Source organism: Mus musculus, chromosome 6, assembly GCF_000001635.26.
Source record: "Mus musculus strain C57BL/6J chromosome 6, GRCm38.p6 C57BL/6J".
Classification (NCBI taxonomy): Eukaryota; Metazoa; Chordata; class Mammalia; order Rodentia; family Muridae; genus Mus; species Mus musculus.
Window position 1 is genome coordinate 17,544,069 of NC_000072.6, and position 23,700 is coordinate 17,567,768.

Consider the following 23,700-nt stretch of genomic DNA (forward strand, 5'->3'; position numbering starts at 1 on the left):
TTACTGCCAGGAGGTGTTCACATTCCTCAACCAGGTGTACCTATAAGAATCCCTTATTTAAAGAGGACCATGATAGTTTTCAGCCCCAGTTGTAGGATCTGCCTCAGCAACTAGTTGGCCTGGTGACTGTCTATGCAAAAGGACTGGCCACCATAGCTGGTCATTTTTAATGATAGATCAGGAATCCTATAGATGATAGAGGTAGTTCCAGACCACCAAGAGCACTTGTGAAAGGTGTTGTAGAGTAAGCTTCTCTTTGGTAGTAACACCGTGGGGTTCCCATGAACAATAGCACTCATGTTTATGAATCATTTTACAGTAACACAAGGTTTTTGCTTTATGTTATTCGATTTAAATCTTATGCAGACCTTTGAGGTTAGAAGGTCAGTAGGTATTGTTCCCTATTAACAAGTAAATAAACAAGTTTAGAATGATTAACTCAATTGTCTTGGGGTCCTCTGGGGAGCAATCAGTGGTACTAAGACTTAGATGCAGCTTTCCTGAGTCCCAGTTCTGTGACATTCACAGTGTTTCTAATTATTCAGTTTCATTTAATGAATATAAAAATACTTTATAGTAGAGAAATTTTTTTATCATGTGACATAGGTTGTGCACACTTATTTGAGTGAAATAGCTCTAAACATTTTTAAGTTTTATTTTATTTTAAGTGTGTGTGTCTGTGTAGGTATGTATAGGTGTAAGTAGGGGTACCTGTGGAGTCCAAAAGAGGGTGGATCCCATGGAGCTAGAACTATAGGCCATGTTGTAAGCCCCGTGGATGATGGGAACTGAACTCAGGTTCTTTAGAAGGGTAGTAAAGGTCTTAACTGCTGAGCCATCTCTCTAGCCCCACTCTAAACTTTCTTCGAACATCTAAAATTCGATGAGTCTTTGTTTTCCCCTAGTTGTCCCACATTGGGTGACGAGTAGATTTTTGCATCAGATAGAATTTGCTAAACTTTGTGACTTAGTCCCTCCTTGAAGCTTAGCCCCCCTCCTGTCAATCAGCAATCACAAAATACCAAGAGTTTTACCGGAGAAAATGCGATCATTGTAATTCCGAGTTGCCCTGTGTGTCTAAAGAATTGAAGCTCTCTCTCTCTCACAACATTTTATTTAGAATCCCGTATATTGTCACTTCAATGTCTACTTAATAAATAGTTGATAATCAGTAATGGAAGCTTTAAAATCATTTCCAAGGCTCGATAAAGCTACATTTACTTTGAATACAAAACTTAAGCTGCATCCATTTTTGTTCTTCCTGCTTTGATACCAGTTCCGCTTAGATAGCTAGGGCCACCGGGATTACTCTTGCCATATCTATGCCATTCTATCTGATTTCAGCTTATAAAGACATTTCATCTTCAGTGTTGTTGGTAACATATATTCTATTAGTCAGTGCTCATCATGTGTTCCTTGATGGTTATGAATCAAAAAGAATTCAGCCTTTTAGTTGTTTATTCTTCTGATTCTCCAAGGCGATCATAAGGCTGAACACATGAGTCCTGGAGAAGGACGTGTATTATTGTCCTCCCTTCCCCCACCCTTAGCTATTATCTAAGCACTCGAGGCACATGTTAGGGCTTCTCATAAATCAAGCCCTCCGGTTCTTTAATCTCTTTCCTCTGTCATTCGCTGAATTCCCTCCGATATGTGAGTAAGGGCCTGCGCCCTTTCTAGACCTAACCAACAAGTTGTCATTTCAAGCCCCAAAGTGACCCGTGAGATTTATGTGCTTCTCTGTGGAATTACCCTGTGCAGCTGACCTAGATCAATGGCCTGTTCCTACCGCCTCTGGAAGTACAATAAGGGCAGGGTCTGCCTGTGTTCATTTCTTTAGTGGAGCCGTGGAATATAAAGATGTGCTTTCTTTCAGATACTCCTATCCCTAGAATCTCAGGCCAACCTATCTTGAAATCCATGAGGCACTACAGGAAAAGCAGTTTTGGACACCCTCAAGAGCTTGGAAAACAAAGTTGTTAGGAGCTGTTCCTTGTCCATAAGAAAGACAGTAATAGGTTTTGATAGCTCTCTCCTCTAAGTAACAGCCTATTTAATAAATTACTACTCATTAAGTCTTGATATGAAAAAAATGTATTCAGGTTTGCACTTCTTTCCCAAGACTAATGATTGCTTTCTTGAACAAAATGTTGATGTTTTAACATTTAACATTCCTGGTGTTAACTCAAGTTAACTATGCCAAGTTGGGTAATGTTTAATAGTCCTCAAGAAACTACATAATTATTTAAAATAATGCAATTGTGCTCTCAAAACCTAATGAAGGTCATACGGCATCTTCTGGGAATTTCATTGAAATGAATTTATTTATGTGCATTGTTCAACTAAGCAGAATCAAAAGAAATTGCTGAACTCAAACAGCTAACGGAATGTATTGTCGAGGGAGTTCCTTGGATCGCTGGAGATGAGACCTGGGCTTTGGTATTTTCCAAAGTGTTCAGTGTGGTGCTAAAAGTGAATCATTGCAAACGACAGTGTTAAGCCAATCAGCAGGTTTAGCTGCTAAGCTCGAAGCTGTGTTCTTTTTTGCCAAACGCCCATACTTCATGTGAAGACAGTAATAAGATAATTATGCGTGAGAGTTTTCAACGTAAGGACACAAACAATATCTCCTTCCCTTTTCTCTAAAACTGAGCCTGATGGAAAATCTCCTCTTATCATTCCTGCCCAGTGTCCTGAAATGCTCAGACTCCCTTTCAGCCAGCTCAACTCCCATGAAGCTGAACACCATAAAAAATCAGATTTCTTGGAAAACAGCGTCTGCATTTGTTGTATTCTTGGCTTCCTTCTAGAACTGCCAGCCTTCCTACTGACCTGTGAAGTGTTAATGACCTTTCATTTCTGTTTTCTTTTTCCCTTCCAGGGAAACAATATTGACCCTGAAGCAGTTAAAGGTGAAGTGTTAAAAGTTGGAAATCAGAGCTGCGAGAGTCTCCACTGGCACTCTGGAGCTGTGTTGTGTACAGTCCCCAGTGACCTGCTCAAACTGAACAGCGAGCTAAATATAGAGGTGGGGTTCCCGCAAGCCTCTCATGATGTAAATAGGGATGCCGTTGTAATTATGTCACCAGGAGGCTTAAAATAAATCATTAAAGCTCATCTGTATGTTGGCTCTAGCTCATCAGCTCAGCCTCAGTTCCTAGCTGTGATTTGAGAAATGTCTAGGTTTTTAATCACACTGTCTCTTTCCCCTGGGTCAAAAGTATGATTCTCAAAAGTCATGCCACACTCTTGCCAAAACATGCTGCCGTTCTCCGAAGGAACAGAGCACATGCAAGACTGTCCCTTCTCCCTCTTTTTACCAGGCTAAGGGGCCTTCCCACTTCAGTGGTCACAATGCATAGAACTCTATAAATAAAAAGAATCGTATCCACTTGGCAGAGTAAAGTGGAAACCCAGTTGATGTTGTTTTTTTTTTTTAATCAATCTTTTTGTTATCATTTTTCTTAAGTTTTATTTATTTATTATTTATATGAGTACACTGTAGCTGTCTTCAGACACACCAGAGAGGGGCATCAGATTCCATTCCAGATGGTTGTGAGCCACCACCACGTGGTTGCCGGGAATTGAACTCAGGACCTCTGGAAGGGTAGTCACTGCTCTTAACCACTGAGCCACCTCTCCACCCCGCCCCCAATTGTTCTGTATTACCTTCTTTCGCATCCACAACTAAGTCAGATGACCCAGAAGAAGAATTTCTTTTATTATTTTTAACAGTTTATTTTTGATATAGCGCATAAATCATATAATTTGCCACTCGGAATGTACAGTTCAAGGGGCTTGGAACATTTAAATTGTAAATTTCTTTAAGTTGCGGTAACACAGCCCTGTAACCTCTAATCTACTTCTTTTCTTTATGAATTTGCTGACCTGGGTATTTCATCTAAGTCAAATCATACAATATTTGTCTTTTGGCATCTTGCTCATTTGACTTGGCAAATATTTTTGTGGTTCATTCTAGTTTATGGCTGAATGATATCTTATTTCATGCATATCATATATTGCTTACTCTAGAAATGGTAGCTTTGAAGGATTCCTGAAATATTCTGGAAACGTTAAGAAATGGAAATATACAAAAGAATTACAAAATCTGAGACCGAATGTAGAAATTTCAGAATGACCATCAAAGTTAAAAATCAGAAAGCACTTGAGCTGGGAGGAACCACAGATTTCTTCTATATATCAAAGTAGAAATAGACTATGAGACTTTATTATCCTATATGGTCTCCCCTCTTCTGAGAAATTTTTTCTGCTATGCATTCCACCCTCCCAAATGGGGCATCAGTTTCATTTATTCATACTTCAATGGTATCATAATACTTGATCGATCCATTTCCCTTCATTATTCTTTAGTTCCTCAAGATCAAAGAATATTTTTGTTTATCTAAATCATGCTTTAGGTAATCAATATTTCCTAATTATCTGGACATTGAGGCAGAATCAAGGAAATTCTCACTTACTCTGAAGGCTGTAATGCACCTTCTAGAATAATGGCCACCAGGGTGCTAATTGGAATCCAGAGAAACTTGGTCCCCCATAGATAGTATATTTTATATCAACCTCGGACAAAATCTGACTTTCCTTCTTATATATTTCCAGTGGAAGCAAGCAGTCTCTTCAACTGTTCTTGGAAAAGTGATCGTTCAACCGGATCAGAATTTTGCAGGATTGATCATTGGTGCGGTCTCAATATCAGTAGTAGTTTTGTTATTATCCGGGCTCTTCCTGTGGATGAGAAAGAGAAAGCATAAAGGTGCATATTTTGTTTATTGTCTAAGAAGCTACCATAGTGATTTAGTGATTACATTCAACACTGTCATGGAGATATATGGGTTGTCTAATAAGCATTCATAAAAGGCTGTGAGTTCTGGGCACTGGGTCAAAGTCTCCTGGGACCTGTGACAGCAAAGTCTTTAACAAGCTCTCTCTTTCTCTCTGTTTTAAGATCTGGGCAGTGAATTAGTTCGCTATGACGCAAGAGTACACACTCCTCATTTGGATAGGCTTGTAAGTGCCCGAAGTGTAAGTCCAACTACAGAGATGGTTTCAAATGAGTCTGTAGACTACAGAGCTACTTTTCCAGAAGGTATAATTCAGTTTACTATCCTGAGAAATATCTATACATAGACCTCTGTGAGCTGTGGCATTGTTCTTGCTTTTTGCTTTTTGTCCTGATATTTTTATACAAGTAGGAAAAAAAAAGGTGTTGACCTCTGCTAAACTTGATGCAGAATTGCATGGCCTTCACTTTAAAATCAAACTCATGCAGGTATCATATTGGAATTTTAGCATCTGCAAGCTCTCTGCTCACGTACAGACAGGTTCACTTTAGAATTATTTGAGCAAGGTAACTTACCTCAGCCATTCTAAGACCTGAGATGTTCTCCTTAACCCTTCATTTAGACTTATAAAGTATTTTTATTTCAATGTAATTTTAAAGTGCTATCTTTTGGGGGAAACTTTTGAATTATGCCATTAGTCATCTTTAAAACATTCTCAATGAGCATATCTTTTGCCTAGCACCATCTACAACTTGAATATATTTTGAGATGCATCCAAGAAAAACCTCCAGCACTGCTATTCATCAACAGCATCTGCTTTGCAAAACACCAGACCGACAAATGGTCAGGTTGGCCAGGGCATTTCACATTGTTTTACTTAAACATGTCTTACACAAAGCAAAATGTCTGTATTGTACCAGGGCCATTATCTTTAGAAGTTACAGGACATGAGTCAAGTACAAGCACTTCCCTGTTGAAATATCTACCATTGGATAAATAAAGTGAGTCACAGACAGTGTGGATACTGAGAAGTTAGAAGCTGCTCATCCAAGCCAGTACACCAGCAGTGAGACACTGAACATTCCAAGTTTCTCACCGCTTGTTGCCTGCCCTTCCTGAGATTTGGGTTAGTTCTCCAGAGATTACCGAATGCCCCACAGGACTCCATTCACTGTTAGAAGGAAACCCAGTCCTTTAAGAATGTGGACGAACCAAGCTCAATGCATGCTTTTAAACTTGAGGTATAAGTAGTAGTTCATAACCATCTTTAATAGCTCTAACCTGGAATTATTGAGGTTTGCAACTAACTGCTCTTTACCAAGCTTTCCTGGGCATGGGAGATAATTGTCTATAAAATGCTTATAGCCCAAGAAAGAAGATCTGAGTTTGTGTCACCAGAACGTACATAAAAGTCACATGTCCTGGGCATGGAGGGCACACATCATCAGAGTCTGTTGGCAGAGCAGCTCCAGATTCAGTTGGAGAAATAAAGTGGAGAATGACTGAGGAAGACGCCAAGCATTGACCTCTGGCATAAGCACAATATAAACACATACAAGCACACACACCATAACACTTTCTTGATCTTTAAAGAGTGTGTGTGTGTATGTGTGTGTGTGTGTGTGTGTGTGTGTGTGTGTGTGTGTGTGGTGTACGAGATGAAAGGTGGATTAGATAAGTGGTCCCCAGTGGCAACAACAGATAATATTGTTTACTTGCAATCAAACAAGAAACTCAGTACTTAAGAAAGCTGATGACGTCATGACTATTTCTAACTCCACTTAAGCATGTTTAGTATTTTCCACAGTAGCTCTTTTGGTTAATAATACTTACTCAGCCAGACAATAAATCTCAAAAATACCTCCAGGAAAGTTTTGGAAGGGCCTTTATAGTCATAATAATCTGTAGCTCAAAACAAACGAATGCAGCCTCCCAAGAAGATTCTAGAATTCTGAAGAGGTCTTCACAAATGGTAGATGGGTAAAGGAAAAAGGAAGACTTGTTCTCTGGCTGGCCCTTCCATAGCAAGGAGTCAAATGAGGGTTTTCTAACCTTGCTCCTTTACCCTCACCTTCCTTTGCATCTGGAGTTCAGAGCTGTAGGTTCTTGGGGGCTGAGGAAAATCTTTTGTAAGATACAAAACAAAGGTCTCCTGAAGGAAACTCCTCCTGAGCCTCCAATACACAAAGAAGCCAGTTCAGATCATTCGTATGTAATCCTGCTGAAATGTCATAGAGAATTCTGAGTCCCCACGGGGGAAAATTATTCTCACAGCTATAGAAAGAGTTCTGCAGTTGCTACTGGCTAGGTTTGGGATGTGCACTCTCTCATTCTTCTCTTAGGATGGCCTCCCTTTGCCTTTCTTACTTTCCCTGCCTGCAAGGAGCAGGTGGAAAGCAAGCCAGGAGGGAGACATGGGGTTTCCTAGCCATGATGATACATGTTAGGCAAGTGAGGAATGTAAAGCACTAAGAAGTCCTCAACACACACACACACACACACACACATACACACACACACACACACAAACTGCCAGCCAGTTGCTGTGATTCTAATGTCCAGTCATTGTTGTGGGTGGTGTTCCAGTGGGAAATGCAAAGCACCTAGTGGCTTCTTTGTCTCATTTAGGTTTAAAAGCACTCAGTGCCACAGCTCCTTAACTTGGCATGAAACTGCCATCTCCCTACAAAAGAAACCTTGCTTAAGGGTCACTTTGGTTGTAAAGATGGGCTAGTGGGAAACTGAGCCCTGCCCAAACATCCTCAACTGAACAGTGGTAGGGCACACTAACACAGATCCAACTGCCTGCTCTAAGAAGCCGTAACACTCTGTGACCCCACCATAATGTGGGAGCACTTACCACTACTGTGCAAGACTCCCAAGCCTGAGAATGTCGCATTAGTCACTTCTAACAATATATAAGTGCAGGTTGACAATCATAGCCCAAAATTTTGAAGTAAAAAAATAGTTGAAAGCTCTGTGGTGTGCGTGTGTGTGTGTGTGTGTGTGTGTGTGTGTGTGTGTGTGTGTGTGTGTGTGTGTGCCTGTATGTGCATGTCCTTGTACCTACATGTAGAGCCCAGAGCAAGATGTCAGTAGCCTTTACTATCATTCTTGGCCTTGATACCTTATGACAGGCTCTGTCACTGAACCTGATGCTCACCTTTTTTTTTTTTTTTTTTTTTTTTTTTTTGCTAGGCTCACTAGAAACTCTTGGGATCCACCTGTCTTGTCTCCACAATGCTTTTTCTGTTTATATGACAACTGGGGGTTTGAACTCAAGTCCTCACGCTTGCTAAGCTAGTGCTGCTACCCACAGAACCATCTCCCCAGCCCTTAAGAACTAGGATACTTTGAAGTGTCACGCTGAAAAGTTTTTATATTTTCGATTTTAAATTTCAGATTGTGTGATCAGGGATGAATGACCAACCATTAAAGTCCATGTCACTGTTTCAAACTCTGAGACAATTCAAAATCTCAACAGTCTCTGGTCCCAAGCATTTTTGAAAGGGATATTCAACTTGTATTGATTGTATGTATTTTTCTGTACATATTCCCTTGTCCAGGAGTTCCCATGACACTTATCGTTTCCGTTAGTAAGTCGTCATCTCAAACGGCATCTATTTTTTATTTTTTATATCTAAACTGTTTATTTGCAGGCCTGGGCAACTGCGTAACCACTTTCACTGCTTCCGAGCCTCTGACTCTTTTCCTTTTTAGCATAATGCTTGTGTTAACCCTTTGGGACTCTTCATACAATGCATCTTGATCGTTTTTAGCCTTACTCTTCCCGCTGACTCCCTGTCCTCCCCACCCCATCTCATGTCCTCTTTTTGCATTTTAATAACTTACGTAGGTCAATATGTGCTACCCACAGATTCCTGGGTGTGGGGCCATGTAGTCGAACATGGTGCTCACATGGGTCCTCACACTTAAGGGAAAGTAACCCTTACCCCTAGAAGCCATCACCTGTCCATACTGCTTCTGATTCTTAGAGGAAGATTATGTCTTAAAAGGAACTTCAGGCGTTGCTTTTTGGTATTAATAAAAAGAGAAATAAATACCCAAGGAAACCAATCAGACAAACAAGAGTCCATTGTTAACACTGCTCACTTAAAATGGTTTTTTTTCTACTTTATAAAATGTTTCTCTGTCCAAACATGTGTGTGTGTGTGTGTGTGTGTGTGTGTGTGTGTGTGTGTGCCTTTTCCCGATTCACTGCCATCTTTCTCCAACCATTCCTTTGCAAAGAGTGTTCCCAGCCTAGCATTTCGTTACTGTTAAAATCCACTATTAATCCCCTTTACCACCCCTGAGGCACACCCCAATGAGTGAGGTTTCATGGCTGTATCTATTTGCTTTATCTTGCAGACCAGTTTCCCAACTCCTCTCAGAATGGAGCATGCAGACAAGTGCAATACCCTCTGACAGACCTGTCCCCTATCCTGACAAGTGGAGACTCTGATATATCCAGCCCATTACTACAAAATACTGTTCACATTGACCTCAGTGCTCTAAATCCAGAGCTGGTCCAAGCAGTTCAGCACGTAGTGATTGGACCCAGCAGCCTGATTGTGCATTTCAATGAAGTCATAGGAAGAGGTAAGTATTTCCATCAGTTCTCTGTTAAGTACAGTTTTCCAGTAAGCCATTTATCTCCTGTTTTGCAGATTAGGAATTTAGACAATGCTGAGGGCTCCTGACAGAGCCTGATAACGAGTTTTGTCCTGCAGAAATACAGACATGAAAAGTCATAGTCATGGAGACTGCCCTGTGCGTGGAATCATTTGGATATTATCACAGGAGAGAAGACCCCATTTCTCCCTCATATTTCTCACAGTAACTACAGTGTCTTGGGGGAAAATCATGCCAGTTTTTTCACTCCTTTATCTCTTCAATCTTACTTTATCCTGAGAGCTGTAACAAAATCTAGTCTATAGCGGCTTGTACACTGCTGGACAGCATCAGGATACGGGGAATTTATAGCCCTCCCCTAATCTAAGGCAACATATATCATCTCCACAATGCACTCCAATTTCTTCACACACAAAAAATGACTATTTGCAAGAAGCTAGCCAGAGCATCGATAACTTCAAACATTAACACTATTGGAGGAAATATTTGTCAGGAAGAGAAACCAACCAGAAGCCATGAGATAAAATCTACTGTAAAATCCTTTTAAACGTAGTGGCTTCGGGTTGGGCTACTCCTATTTTAAATGCTCTAAAGAGGTTGCATAGGCATTTGCCAGGGTGGTGCAGGAGAAAGTGACAGGGTGGCGGTACGTGAACACTGGTCCTTCTGAGCATCCAGAGCTGAGTATCTACGTTGTTTCTTCCTGAAAAGGGGCCTCTGTGCACGAGTGTATGATTGGGTTATATTGCTGGCCTGTAACTCCAGTAAGTGGTCCAGTATTGGAGATATAGTCTCACTGGTTATATTCTCACTGTTGTATTTTATAAAACAGCAGTGTAATGGAGAGGGAGGGAGCATCTCGGTGGGCCTGTGCCTAGACGTCACCCCGAACAACCACGCCAAGTGACAGCAGGCCTCACATAAAAGGAAGTTTTAATATTGGGCAAAAGCCTTCCAGGAACAGATGGGGACAGAGAGAGAGAGAGAGAGAGAGAGAGAGAGACCTGGGGTGTGGGGTGCGAGCATTCCTCTTATATATCAGCCTTATACATGGCTATAGGTGATGATGTAAGCTGTTGCTAGATCCTACGTCCCTGGGAGGAGCCTAGTGGAATTCTCTGTAAGCCAATACTCACTCTACGTGTTGTAAAATCAGGACTTTTTTTTAATGAAAGGTGATAACATGGTGATAATTTCTCCCAAGTCACAGTCATTAAGAAACTATCAGTATTAACTACTGTTTGTTTATATGCCCCCCCACACACACACACACATGGAAAATTGTGACCACTCATGAGCATGGCTTTTATTATATTCATCTTTGTGTAAGTCACAGAGGATAGCCCCATACCTCATATAGTAAGCACTCAGGACAGCTTGCCGAAGTCCATGAATTAATTAAATGACTTACACAGCCGTCAGACACTTGGCACCTCTGGGAGAAATTACTGCCGCCTCTGTTGAGAGGCTGCTATTGGGGAAATGAGTGGTTAAAGTCAGAGGGAAATGTATGAAGTGAGTCACTGGGAATCTGCTCCATTTGGGCAACTGTCTTTTGATCCCTGCCAAAGTGGCTTACATATTAACCAGTGACTAACAGGGGAAACCCTAACTCTATAATACATTATTTATAATCAGTTACTAGACTATAGAGGACATATTTTACACGTATTCAAGTGGATAAAATTATTTACATGTTTTCTTTAATATTATTTTATCCTTAATATAATATATTTCCTTTCATGCAGAAGCTATTATTGTGTCCAGTGATACCCCAATGACTTGATACTTTGGTATATTAACGTTTAAAAGAAGCCATATTACTACAATTTGCACCATATATTAAATAATCACATTGCTTATAGCATGGAGAGAAGTGTAATGCATCTATATTTATATCTCACACTTGTACCACACAGAGTGATGTTGTTAATCAAAGTGTCATAAGCAATGTACCATTTTTTTTGTCTTACAGAAAAAAAGGCTTAATAAATAATTATTGCATAAAGTCAGTTTAACTCTAGCAAGTTCTCTTTTTCAATAGGGCATTTTGGCTGTGTCTATCATGGGACTTTGCTGGACAATGACGGAAAGAAAATTCACTGTGCTGTGAAATCCTTAAATAGTAAGTTGCATTTACTACGGAAGGGAACATTTGTGGTTTGCAAATAATGAAGTGTTCATTTGCACTTTCCCTTGTGGAAAAAAGGCATCTGCTACTGAAATTGTGGAATTAATCCTGAAAATGTGTTTAGTCTAAACACTTATTGAGATAGTCCCTCTGAAATTATCCTACGGAGAACTAATAAGTAAGGCAGGAGGGGCGGTGAGTCTCTTAGATGAACTGAGTACCATTTAGCCACGTTCAACTTATAATATTTGTTTTGCAAATGACATTTATGGAAACTATTGAAAGCGTTGGCACATACCATAGTAATGACTCATTTTGCCCAGAGACACTACTACACTACACTTTTTAACCAGCACTCCATTTTAGAAAAAAACGATAACTGAAGTAATACGAGCAGGAGAGAAATGTACTGGCAGAGGACTGACAAATCATTAAGGATGGTAGCCCTCACTTATCCACGGTTAGGCAATGAGGTGTCCCACAGAAATACGTTTCCTAAGGAGATGCAACGTGTCCCCTTTTAATGCAATACTTCTTAAAAATTTAGCCATTACATAGAAAACTCTTAAGATCAAATGCTCATTCTCTTTAAAGTCCAAAGTATGCTTATGAACATAAACTTAGTCTTTACTGATGCAGAGGCACAACTGTGACATTGTACAAGCCAGTGTACTTTGCACGTGAGAGGATCCCCGGCTCCGCCTCTATTGACAGAGCTCACATATTTGCTTTGCTACTTTGTAATTTTATACCTTAGAATTTGAAGCCACCTGGAAAATGTTAGCAAAGTACATTATAGATTTGTATTAGATCTAATAAGCTTCGAAAGTGCAAACGGTAGGCTTCCCTCCAAGGCACTCTGATACCAGAACTACTTCAGCTCTTTCAAACATCCATCAATTCTCCATGATGAGCATCATTCTATACGCTTAATTTTGTTGGATACCTGACTACAAAAATAATTAAAGGGACAGTCTACGTGGAGTTCAGCAGCAATCTGTGGTAGATTAAGTATACCGATCAATAAACTGACCTCAAAGGAAAGCAGTGTTGCCATTTATACTCAGAACAGCCCTAATCCCAAGCCATTTTTCTGTCCTTGTCCTGTGGTTACTGTTGTCAGTCCACGTTGACCTCCATCATCATCCAGGCCTTAGAACACATTTGGTTCTCGGGAACATCAAAGAGATAAGTCATGACATTTATGTGAATGCTGTTAACTCTTTGTGGGTGTGCCATCATGCCCTTGGTAGGTCGTTCTAGAAGTAATTAGGATATACTACACTAACCACTAGCTCTTCTGGGCTCAGTGAGTAACATCAATAAGCATAAGGACCCCTGCACTCACAAAAAAGGCCAGCATGCCCACAAGTGTTTATAGCCCCAGAACTATGGGGATTGGAACCAGGATAACTGGGGCTTGCTGACATGCAGCCTTGATCCAAATTCAGTGAGAGACCCTGGCTCAAAAGAATAGTACAAAAAGGAAATGGATGTCATTCTCGGACCTTTGTGTACACACACACACACACACACACACACACACACACACGAATACACTGCATGAACTCAAACGCATGTAACCCACTTAGTTGCAGAGGATGGAACTCACTGGTGGAGCATTTACATATACAAGGCTCAGTTTAATCCTCAATACAGAAAGGAGTTGGGGAGCTACCTACATATGCCGCATGGTGACTGGTCCACAACTTCTCCTAGATCAGTAATCACTGAACCATAGCCTACTGGCTATTTTCATGGGTGACATTGTTTGGGCCCCAGGCATTTACTGTCCACACTCTCATGGTTCAGCAGCAGAGTTAAGTATTTGCAACAGCACCACATGGCCCATAAAGCCGAACACTAACCAACTACAACAGAACTTGACAGCCTAGACCCTGGACGCTGCCCGGATGGAACAGTGTGCTTCCTTGGTTTGTATCTGTATAAGACAACCTAGGCTTCTGCGTGAGACCAGTTGTTTCCTGAACTCTGTTTTACAAATGATGTTGTCAGTGATGACTTGTTGGCACTGCACAGGGTGACACCATTGAGGCTCGAGAAAACAATATCCTACACTACATCGGATTGGTTTGCTGAGTCCTTTGAACTAAAAGGCCTCTGTCAGGCCTCTTCTGACTATCTCTTGTCTCTCTCACCCCAGGCCTGCTTTATTCCTGAAAGTAGAAGTAGGCCTCAAAAATTAGAACTTCTCCCCACCAGGGCAAATCATAAAAACTAGAACCCTTGTTCCCAAAAGCCAGGCATAGTCCCTTGAAATATTATTCTGAGCATCCTCTTCTTGTTTTTGAGCTGCATGGCCACAAAATGTTCCCTGACTTACATTGTCTGCCAGCCACTCATGAGACCCTCATTATAGAAAGGGTCCTACTTACACCCTGGAAGAAGGGACGATGTCCCAGAGAGAGGGACAATGGCCAAACAGATGAGCTTTGCTGGGTTCCCCTTCAGTAGTTTCCATTCATTAGGTCACAGGCTTTTTGATCGAGTCATGTTTTTCACAACTGTCCATTTTTCCTCAAATCCAAGCATGAAAGGAATAGTTCCCCTGGGTACTTAGATCTCCATTTCTGAAGGCCCCCATGTCTTATAAAGCTCATTTTCAAAAGATGTTATGTGAGCCTAGAATGATGCTCAGCAGTTAAGAGAACTTCCTACTCTTCCAGCGGACTTGGGCTTTGTTCCCAGCAGCCACTGTGGGTGGTTCACCATCATCTGTTCTTCTCCCACCCCCACATATACATATTAATTGTAATAATAAATAAAACTGTTTTTAAAGAAGACCTCATACTTTTCTGTTGTTAATCAGTTCTTAGTTGTAGGATTCTCAGATGTTACCCCAGGATAGGTAAGGAAAGTGGGGAAAAAAAAAAGACCTTTCTGCCCCAGACACCACTCACTCAGGCACGTTGTAGAAAGAACACCCTGTGGTTGAAGCAACTGGACAAGGTGTCACCTGCTGGTTTTGGACTTTTTTTTTCTCTTGCTACCTAAATTTGAAAAAGTATTCATTGTCCTCCAATGAGGCTAAAGTCTCAACACTGAATTTTTCAGGAATCACAGATATAGAAGAGGTCTCCCAGTTTCTGACTGAGGGAATCATCATGAAAGACTTCAGCCATCCCAATGTTCTCTCACTCTTGGGAATCTGCCTGAGGAGTGAAGGGTCTCCTCTGGTGGTCCTGCCCTATATGAAGCATGGAGATCTGCGAAATTTCATTCGAAACGAGACTCATGTAAGTACTTTACTAAGCTCATTGACCTTCAACTTAACCAGATAGTTATAAGCTATCATGGATGTGCAGAAAAACAAATCCAGGTCCTCTGCAAGAGTAGCAAATGCCCTTAACAAGGGAGCCATCTTTCCAGCCAGTTGGTTTGCTTGCCCTCTTGCTTCTTCGTTCGGTGTATTGGGATGCCTGCACGTGCACCTATCAGAGTACACGTTCAAGCCAAAGGCTGACATTGGGTTTCTTCCTCAATTCTTTCTCTACCTTAGGTTTTTGAAACAAGGTGTCGCACCAAAACTGGAGTTCGACATTTTGCCTAAATTAGCTAGCCAGTGAGACCCTAAGATCTGCCTGTCTCTGCCCCCTGCTCCAGAGCTAGAGGTGTACCATAGCACCTGCCCCCTGCTCTGGTGCTAGAGGTGTAGCGTAGCGCCTGGCGTTTACATGGATGGTAGGGGTCTGAATTCAGGTTCTCATGCTTACAGAGCAAGCATTTACCCACTGACCCATCTTTCCAGCTCCAACACAAACGTGCGGCTCTCATAAAAAGCTACTTGCCAATCCTGCCTGATGATGCCGTCTCTGTAACATCCATAGGCAGATGCTGTCTGAGAAAAAGAGAAATAGATCTTTAATAATTCTGTATATTGATCATGTGTTGAAATAATACTTTAGAAAATATGGGTTAAAATATGTTGTGATGTTTCATCTACCTCCGTTTTAAAGTATATGTGTATCTTACTCTATTTGATACCAAATAGTGCTATACTAGGCAGATACCATATATATGTACATTCACATACACACCAGCTTATAGCGTAGGGACTTTGCATATCTTGTTTGCGCCTGTGGGTCCAGTGCTCAGCACATAGGCTCTTAATAAATGTTAGTCCAATAGATGAGCTCACGGTTACAAAAGAGGCCCACACCTCTTGTGGGTGTGAGGTTTTTATGACCCTTATAACAAGACATAACAGTCAAGTGAACTTTGGCCAGGCAAGGGCTGAGGAGAATGGAATGGGGAGCTCCCAAAACTAAGCTGATTGGATGGCCTCCGGCTTGGCTACTGCTGTGCAGGTCCCCAGGGGAGTCAACCAAGTAGCTTTGCTCTTCATCAAAAATGACTGTGTAAACATGAGCTAAGTAAGCTCTAGGACATTGAGGAAATAGTTTACATTCAGCCAAAAGAATAAAACACCCTCAGGATATGAAAATGTTTGCAGATAATTCAAATTGGCATTGCAAAAAGGCCTTACTTTAACTCTTGTCGTCTCTCTGACGAGTCAGTCAGCTTAGACACCTTCTCTCTAGCACTATTCTCCCAGGATTAAAGCAGGGAGAGATGTCCTACTGTCCATTACAGAATAGAAGCTGGCCTCTGAAAACCTAGAGAGTGGTTACTGGTCCTAACACATATGTCCTAATGGGATGTCTAAGCTTCAAGATGTGGCCTGTTCACATGCTCTGTGGGCTTTGTGTACTAGCAGGGTCTGCAGCCCTTCTGTCTGGGTTCTCCCTGGAATATTGTCATCAGAAGCTCCAAGGTAGCTGCTGAAGGAGAGACAGCCCATTCTGGATAGTAATGTCTGTCTCAGAGCTGTCAGCCACAGTGACATCTATAACTTCAGATTCCAGTCTTACTTGTAGAGAACAGTATACACCATTCTCTGTGTTGGTCCAGGACTGCTGGATGACGAGTGAGCTGGTGCATTAGTTCTGATGAGCTTCCAGCAGACTTCATCAGAGGATACCCTGATGCACCACTAGTCCTTGGGAATGGTTTGGCTTGTTTCTCTGAGCCTCCTACATTCACCAAGTGCCTGATGCTTTGACATCTAGATCCTTGTTGGTTTGGATAGAAATGCTCCTTCTTTCAGGGCTAATTCTTTTTTTTAATTGGATATTTTCTTTATTTACATTTCAAGTGTTACCCCCTTTCCTGGTTTCCTCTCCGAAAATGCCTTCCCCCTGGCATTCCTTTACACTGGGACATAGAGCCTTCGCAGGACCAAGGGTCTCTCCTCCCATTGATGTCTGATTAGGCCATCCTCTGCTACATATGCAGCTGGACTCATGAGTCCCAACATGTGTATTCTTTGGTTGAGGTTTGGTTCCTGGGAGCTCTGGGAGTACTGGTTGGTTCATATTGTTCTTCCTCCTATGGGGCTGCAAACCCCTTCAACTCCTTGGGTCCTTTCTCTATCTCCTTCTTTGTGGACCCTGTGTTCAATGAATGGCACAGGATTCATTCATTGGATCCACAGTACGGATGGCAGTGAGCATCCACTTCTGTATTTGTCAGGCACTAGCAGAGCCTCTTAAGAGACAGCATCCACAATAGTGTCTGGATTTGGTGATTGTATATGGGATGGGTCCTCAGGTAGGGCAGGCTCTGGATGGTCATTCCTTCAGTCTCTGCTCCATACTTTGTCTCCGTAACTCCTTCCATGCGTGTTTTGTTCCCCCTTCTAAGAAGAATCAAAATATCCACACTTTGGTCTTCCTTCTTCTTGAGTTTCATGTGGTTTGTGAGTTGTACCTTAGGTATTCTGAACTTCTGGGCTAATATCCACTTATCAGTGAGTGCATATCATGTGTGTTCTTTTTCTTAAAGTAGTCTACACCCTGCCTTTAGAGTGTGCCTTTCATGTGCAAACCAACCGGTGCCTCAGCTACCTCTACATCAGGCTCTCAGACTCTGAGCTAGTGTCTACTTATCTTAATCACCCTAGGACCAGGCAAGTGGCCCTGCTGAAACTATTGAAAAGAGCCAAGGCTGGCTTTGTCCTGCACCTTCGCAAGGAAACTGCAATAAAGCATCTTGCTCATGCTTTCCCCTCCTGCCTCCTGACTGTCTCTGATGCTTTCCAATACAGCTCTGCATGTGTGCTGTGTCATAATAGGGTTTTTTGTTTTTTGTTTTTGAAACTGTAAGAAGCAAACTGTCTTTTCAACAGGAACTATCTCCTGATCAATTCTGTCTCATCATGCACATTAAATTATAAAACCTGCATTTCAAAACATCTGCATTTCCCTATCTGGAAAACAGAGCCTGTAACACTTCCCAAGCAGAAGTGTGTACGAAATAACTAAATTTATAGAAAACATCTAGCCCGGTACTTTGTATACAGTACTACTTAACAAATAGCTGTGGCTCTCCACAGGGCATGAGTTATTATTTGAGACTAGATAAGTCATATAAACATTGCAGTGTTCTGAGCTCACTGTTAGAACATCGAGTGTTTATGCTTTTCCAACCCTCTTTGATTGCAGAATCCAACTGTGAAAGATCTTATAGGATTTGGCCTTCAAGTAGCCAAAGGCATGAAATATCTTGCCAGCAAAAAGTTTGTCCACAGAGACTTAGCTGCAAGAAACTGCATGTAAGTATGAAAATATCTCTATTTGCAAAGTACAAATGAAGTGTTTTCTCACTACTATGCCAGTAAGGACATTTTCTCTCTTCTCTTCGAAGAAAAAAAAAAAAAAAAAGAAAGAAAGAAAGAAAGAAAGAAAGAAAGAAAGAAAGAAAGAAAGAAAGAAAGAAAGAAAGAAAGAAAGGAAGGAAAGGAAAGGAAAAAGAAGAAAATGTATTTCCCTGATTATTTTGAGTGAATCTGTAAGCCCCTGGGATGTAGGTGGGGCTTTTAGTTTTATCAAACAAAGCATTTAAAAGGTTGCTCCACAGGGGACCTCAAACAGCTGCTCTACTCCAGCTTTCCTGGTCCTTCCCACCAGCAGTCTCCAGTGTTGTGGTTTCACACCGAATTAGTGATTGGGAGAGAGAATTTGATCTCCAGCATTTGACAGTGAAAGGGGCGAGCTGGTAACAGGAATACCAATGCAGTGTAACTCCCAACAGCAGCTCTGAAACCAGCCTGCAGAAGCGCTACCAAAAATGGTCTTTGGGAATGAATATACAAAGAACTTTTATTTGTGTCTGGCTGCCCGGCTGTGTAACGACAACAGTCAACAGTTTATAATTGAGAGTCGCGGCTTTCCCTTGCAGAGCACACTGATCCATGGCTCGTGGTATGTGTGAATGAAAGAGCTCTGCTATTAATGTTCTACCTAGGTTTTGCTCAGGGTAACATCATAAAAGTACATTAAACAATGGATACGTGGTCTTAGCAGAAAGTGTTTGTCTCACTGATGTTGTGTCGGTTTGGTTTGGTTTTTTTTTAGCATGACAGTGTTTTGCTTTCTATCTCCCTGCCTCACTGATGGCACATATGAGTTTTATTTGCTGGCTGGCCTATTTTAGAGCAAAAAATGGTAAAATAGCACCCATAGCCTCTTCATCCCATGAAATATATTGTAAGTAAGATAACAAGGGAAGATGTAGGTGATGTAGGTGGTGTAGTGTGTAGGCCTGGCGCCCTATTTGTTTTGCCACCAAGGAGAGCCATGGGGAATGCAGCTTTACCTTTTCTGCAAACCTACACCATACCAAATGCCATGTCATTCACAATGTCTCTCTTCAGCCAGTGGAATTTGTAATGTAAATGTCAGGCATTTTTATTCAGGAATTCCACTGTAATTTAGCATTAGTCAATAGGCCAGAGGAAATTATGGATCACTAATACCAAAGCCACTTTTGAAAATCTATAGACATTCAGTGCTGTTGTAAATTATTCTACTCCAGTCAGTAATAATTTTTCTCCTGTAGGTTGGATGAAAAATTCACTGTCAAGGTTGCTGATTTCGGTCTTGCCAGAGACATGTACGATAAAGAGTACTATAGTGTCCACAACAAGACGGGTGCCAAGCTACCAGTAAAGTGGATGGCTTTAGAGAGTCTGCAAACGCAGAAGTTCACCACCAAGTCAGATGTGGTAATGTACCCATCCTTCCTAAATTTCTCTTTCTATCCTTTCTCTCCGTAGTTGTATGGTAACATTTTTTTATGAAGTTCAAAACCACCAATTGAAGGAGTAAAACTGGAGTTAGCTGTCCAGTAGGTATCAAACTATATTCAGAATTTCTCTTGTTTATTCAAAAATATTTGTAGACCGAAGCACCACACTGAGCTATACGGTCAGATTTCAATAATCTCCTAGAGATCCCCCATCTTCCAACACCGGCACACACAGAAATCTAGACTAGTGATATTTTTCTGAGAGTCCAAAAGAAATGATTTCAAAGAATCTACACAGTAAAGTGAGAAGGGAGGCAGAGAGGCTGAAGATCCAGACGGAGAGACTGCCAGGGCAGCCAGCGAGAGAGAAACATGTAACAAACATTGTGGGTGAAGAGAAGCAAGTCTACTGGTTCTCACTGGTCCAGAAGCCTTGGCCTTGGCCTCTTAGGACTTCCAGAGCATGCTCAGAGCATGAGTGCTGTGTGAAACCCCGAGGAGGATGTTTTACTCACATGCCAAGAGTCAGGAGAAGTTTGATGTTTAGGTAGAAAAACATGTGATGTTTTCCCCTTAAGGATACAACCACAAATCTGTGCTGTTCATACACAAGCCATCCTGGAAATGTTCCTGGAGGCTGTGAGCTTCAAAAGGGAAAGTCGACAGCTGCAGAGAGATGACAAGGGATAGGGACCGAGGGTGGTGGAAAGAAGTCATCTCACTCCTCTGTCAGCCAGAGAGGGGTAGACTTTGTGGAATAAGCCAAAGAAGGAGTGTTCATCCAGTTTCTGATCCTGTGAGGAAGAGGAGGCACTGACATTTATTCGAGGTGACTAACCGTTTGTTTTCACAAGCCACGGCAAATGTAAAGAGATTTCTGGGGTCATGAGATCCAGAAAGAAAGAAAGAAAGAAAGAAAGAAAGAAAGAAAGAAAGAAAGAAAGAAAGAAAGAAAGAAAGAAAGAAAGAAAGAAAGAAAGAAAGAAAGAAAGAAAGAAAGAAAGAAAGAAAGAAAGAAAGAAAGAAAGAAAGAAAGAAAGAAAGAAAGAAAGGGAGAGGGAGGGAGGGAGGGAGGGAGGGAGGAGAGAAAAGAAAGTGACAGCACAAAGTGGAGCCAAGTGCCTGAGATTTTTGACAGTGAAAGTTTGTATAGGTGAAGAAGTATGAGAAAATGAGTGTTAGAGAGGGACACTAACCAAGGTGGCAGGTCAGTGCCTAAGATGAGAGCTTACTTATCCTCACACTCAGACTTGACCGCCTTTGTGCTTACTGGAGGGGATAACAGCTCAACAGCAGAAGTAGACAAAAGATCTGAATGGGCATCACACCAAACACATGTGCAACTCATTAGCTAATAATGAAGGAAAAGAACATGCCCACACAAAGATTTACATGTAAACCATTGAGGTCCTAATAATCATCAGCTTGAGAATGGATAAGTGAAATATGATGCACCTCGTGCTGTGGAGATGCCTCGGTCAGTAATGTACTTGCTGTGCAGGCCTAAGACCTGAGTGTGTCCCCAGCTCCCATGTAAAAGCTGAGCCAGGCATCTGTGGTCCCAGCCCTGGGGTGGCCTAGACAGGGAACAGACCTGGGGCTTGATGCCCATCTCATCCATTCAAATTGGTGTGCTCCAGGCCCAGTGAAAGTCCCTGTCACCAAAAAACTAAAGGTAATGGGGCTTAGAGAGATGGCTCAGCCAGGTAAGTGCATTTACTGCCCTGCCAGCATTTTGTAGCAGCTAATAACCTTCTATAAATCCAGTTCCAGGGGATCCAACACATTCTTCTGGCATCTGTGGGCACCAAGCCCATGATACACATGTGTGTAGGCAAAATACTCATACATACAAAATAAAAATAAGGTGGATAGATACCCAAAGTAGACCTTGATCCCTAGCCTTCACACACACACACACACACACACATACATACATACATACATACATACATACATACATATATATATATATATATATATATAGAGAGAGAGAGAGAGAGAGAGAGAGAGAGAGAGAGAGAGACCTATGGTGTAAAACCATTTGGCAGTATACAAGAATGACTGATATATGCTGCAGTGCTGTTAAAACCCCCAAAACTATGTCAAGTGAAAGAGAGCTGACCCAAAAGATGAAATGTTCAATGATCCCATTTGTGAGAAATTTCTAGAAAGTGGTAGAACTATGACCAGAACAGATCAGTGGTTGCCTGTTGCTAAGAATAGGAATGGGGACTGATTACAAATAGGCATGAGGAAACTTCCCAGGGTGTTGCAAGTAAGCTAAGACTGGGATGCAATGGTGCCTATAACCTAGCTGAACTTTTTAGCATTTGATTATATACTGATAAACTGGTAATTCTATAACCTGTAAAGTAGACATCAGCAAGAAAAGGCCCATCCCAAGAGCCACAAAAACGAAAACCAATGCTTAAAGGAAATTGCTGATATCAGTGCGGTTCCTCTCTCCCTCTCACTGAAAGACACAACACTGTGAACTGTAAGCCACACACACACAATGCTGCATTGACCAACAGCTGCTGATTGCACGGAATAATTTGTATAAAGTTTTGTTTCAAAGGCAGCGTAGTCTTTTTAAATGTTGACGTGGAGTGTTTCCAAAAGCATGTGGTAAACTGAAAGTATCTCGGATCCTACCAGCAAAAACTTGCCTGTGTTTGTATAGGTTCTCTTTTCAGCCAATGCCTAGGTGCAATCTGGCCACACCAAATACTCACGGGGCATTCAAAGCAGATAGGAATCACTTTCCATGAAGTTACTCATGGCCAGACAGCCCCATTCCGTGGCTCTCACTTAGCACGAGCTCTTCTCTGAAGTTTGTGTTCTTGCCTGTTCAGTCCGGCTGGCTTCTCTCTGTCCCCATTCTGCCTCATTTCCCTGGATAATCCACCATCCACAGGCACCCAGCCCTTCCTGAAATACCCCTTTCTTTTGGCTTCTAGACTCTGAGCCACCTGGCTTTTCTTCCTACATCTTAACCAAGAAGTTTTTCTTTTTTTTCTTTTTTTTTATTGGATATTTTCTTTATTTACATTTCTAATGTTATCCCTTTTCCTGGTTTCCCCTCCGAAAATCCCCTCCCCCTATCCCCTCCTCCCTGCCCCTGCTCAACAACCCACCCACTCCCACTTCCTGGCGCTGGCATTCCCGTACACTGAGGCATATAGAGCCTTCTCAGGGCCAAGGGCCTCTCCTCCCATTGATGACCGCCTAGGCCATCCTCTGCTACATGTGCAGCTGGACCCATGGGTCCCACCATGTGTACCAAGAAGTTTTCTTTTTTCTTCACAGCCTATCTTCCTCTTGTCTCCTCCTATACCAGCTGAAGTCTTCTATTGGTAGGCAGTTACCTACACATAATTATAATTGCCAAGGCACCTGCTTAATAAAAGTGTTTGTGTGGATATGTTTTTGTTTCATTTTACATAGTTAGGAGTAACACCCCTGTGTGTTCAAATGTTTAAGAAAGTGCCAAATGTTTTACAGAATGGCTGTAGTGTTTTCTCTTTCCACCAGTGACCCCTTTGAGTTCAGACCATTCAACATCCTCGCCTACAGCTGACATTGTCAGATTTGGGGAGTTCAGGCCAATCTAATAAAGCTGTACTTTCTTTTTAATCTATATTTCATCTATATTGCTCTAATGACTACTAATTTTGAACATGTCATGTGCTCAGTGTCACCCTTGTATCATTTTTGATGAGACGTCTAATCATACCTTACCCTCATTTTGGCTTGAGTTGTTTGCGTCAGTTGTGTATTCTGCATATGGGTGGGCCATCGGGCAAGTGTTTCATTATAGCCTAGGACAATGCTTTCGGGAAGCTGTATCTGTCTAACTTTTGTCCCAGGAGACCTCCAACTCCCTTCTGATGTCATTGTCTGAGGTATACGGAATTCGAGAGTCTTTTTTTTTCTCTATTCTACCCCCTCTCCATCACAGACCCTGGAGCTCATCAGCCTCTCACAACTCTGGCTTCCTTGTCCCTACAACACGTACAAAGT

The 23,700-nt window shown here is 41.7% G+C and overlaps 1 protein-coding gene across 4 annotated transcripts in view; it reads left to right on the forward strand.

Annotated features, from left to right (window-relative positions):
- Positions 1–23,700, forward strand: part of Met (met proto-oncogene) — a 110,632-nt gene that overhangs the window by 80,720 nt on the left and 6,212 nt on the right. For 3 of the 4 annotated variants that reach the window (XM_011241043.3, NM_008591.2, XM_011241042.3), the window contains exons 13-20: positions 2,882–3,028; positions 4,618–4,771; positions 4,964–5,104; positions 9,171–9,401; positions 11,479–11,559; positions 14,641–14,822; positions 18,090–18,199; positions 19,486–19,651. In XM_011241043.3, the coding sequence (XP_011239345.1) occupies positions 2,882–3,028; positions 4,618–4,771; positions 4,964–5,104; positions 9,171–9,401; positions 11,479–11,559; positions 14,641–14,822; positions 18,090–18,199; positions 19,486–19,651 (1,212 nt within the window). The remainder of the gene's footprint in view (positions 1–2,881; positions 3,029–4,617; positions 4,772–4,963; positions 5,105–9,170; positions 9,402–11,478; positions 11,560–14,640; positions 14,823–18,089; positions 18,200–19,485; positions 19,652–23,700) is intronic. The other variant, XM_006505002.4, reaches the window with a different exon arrangement.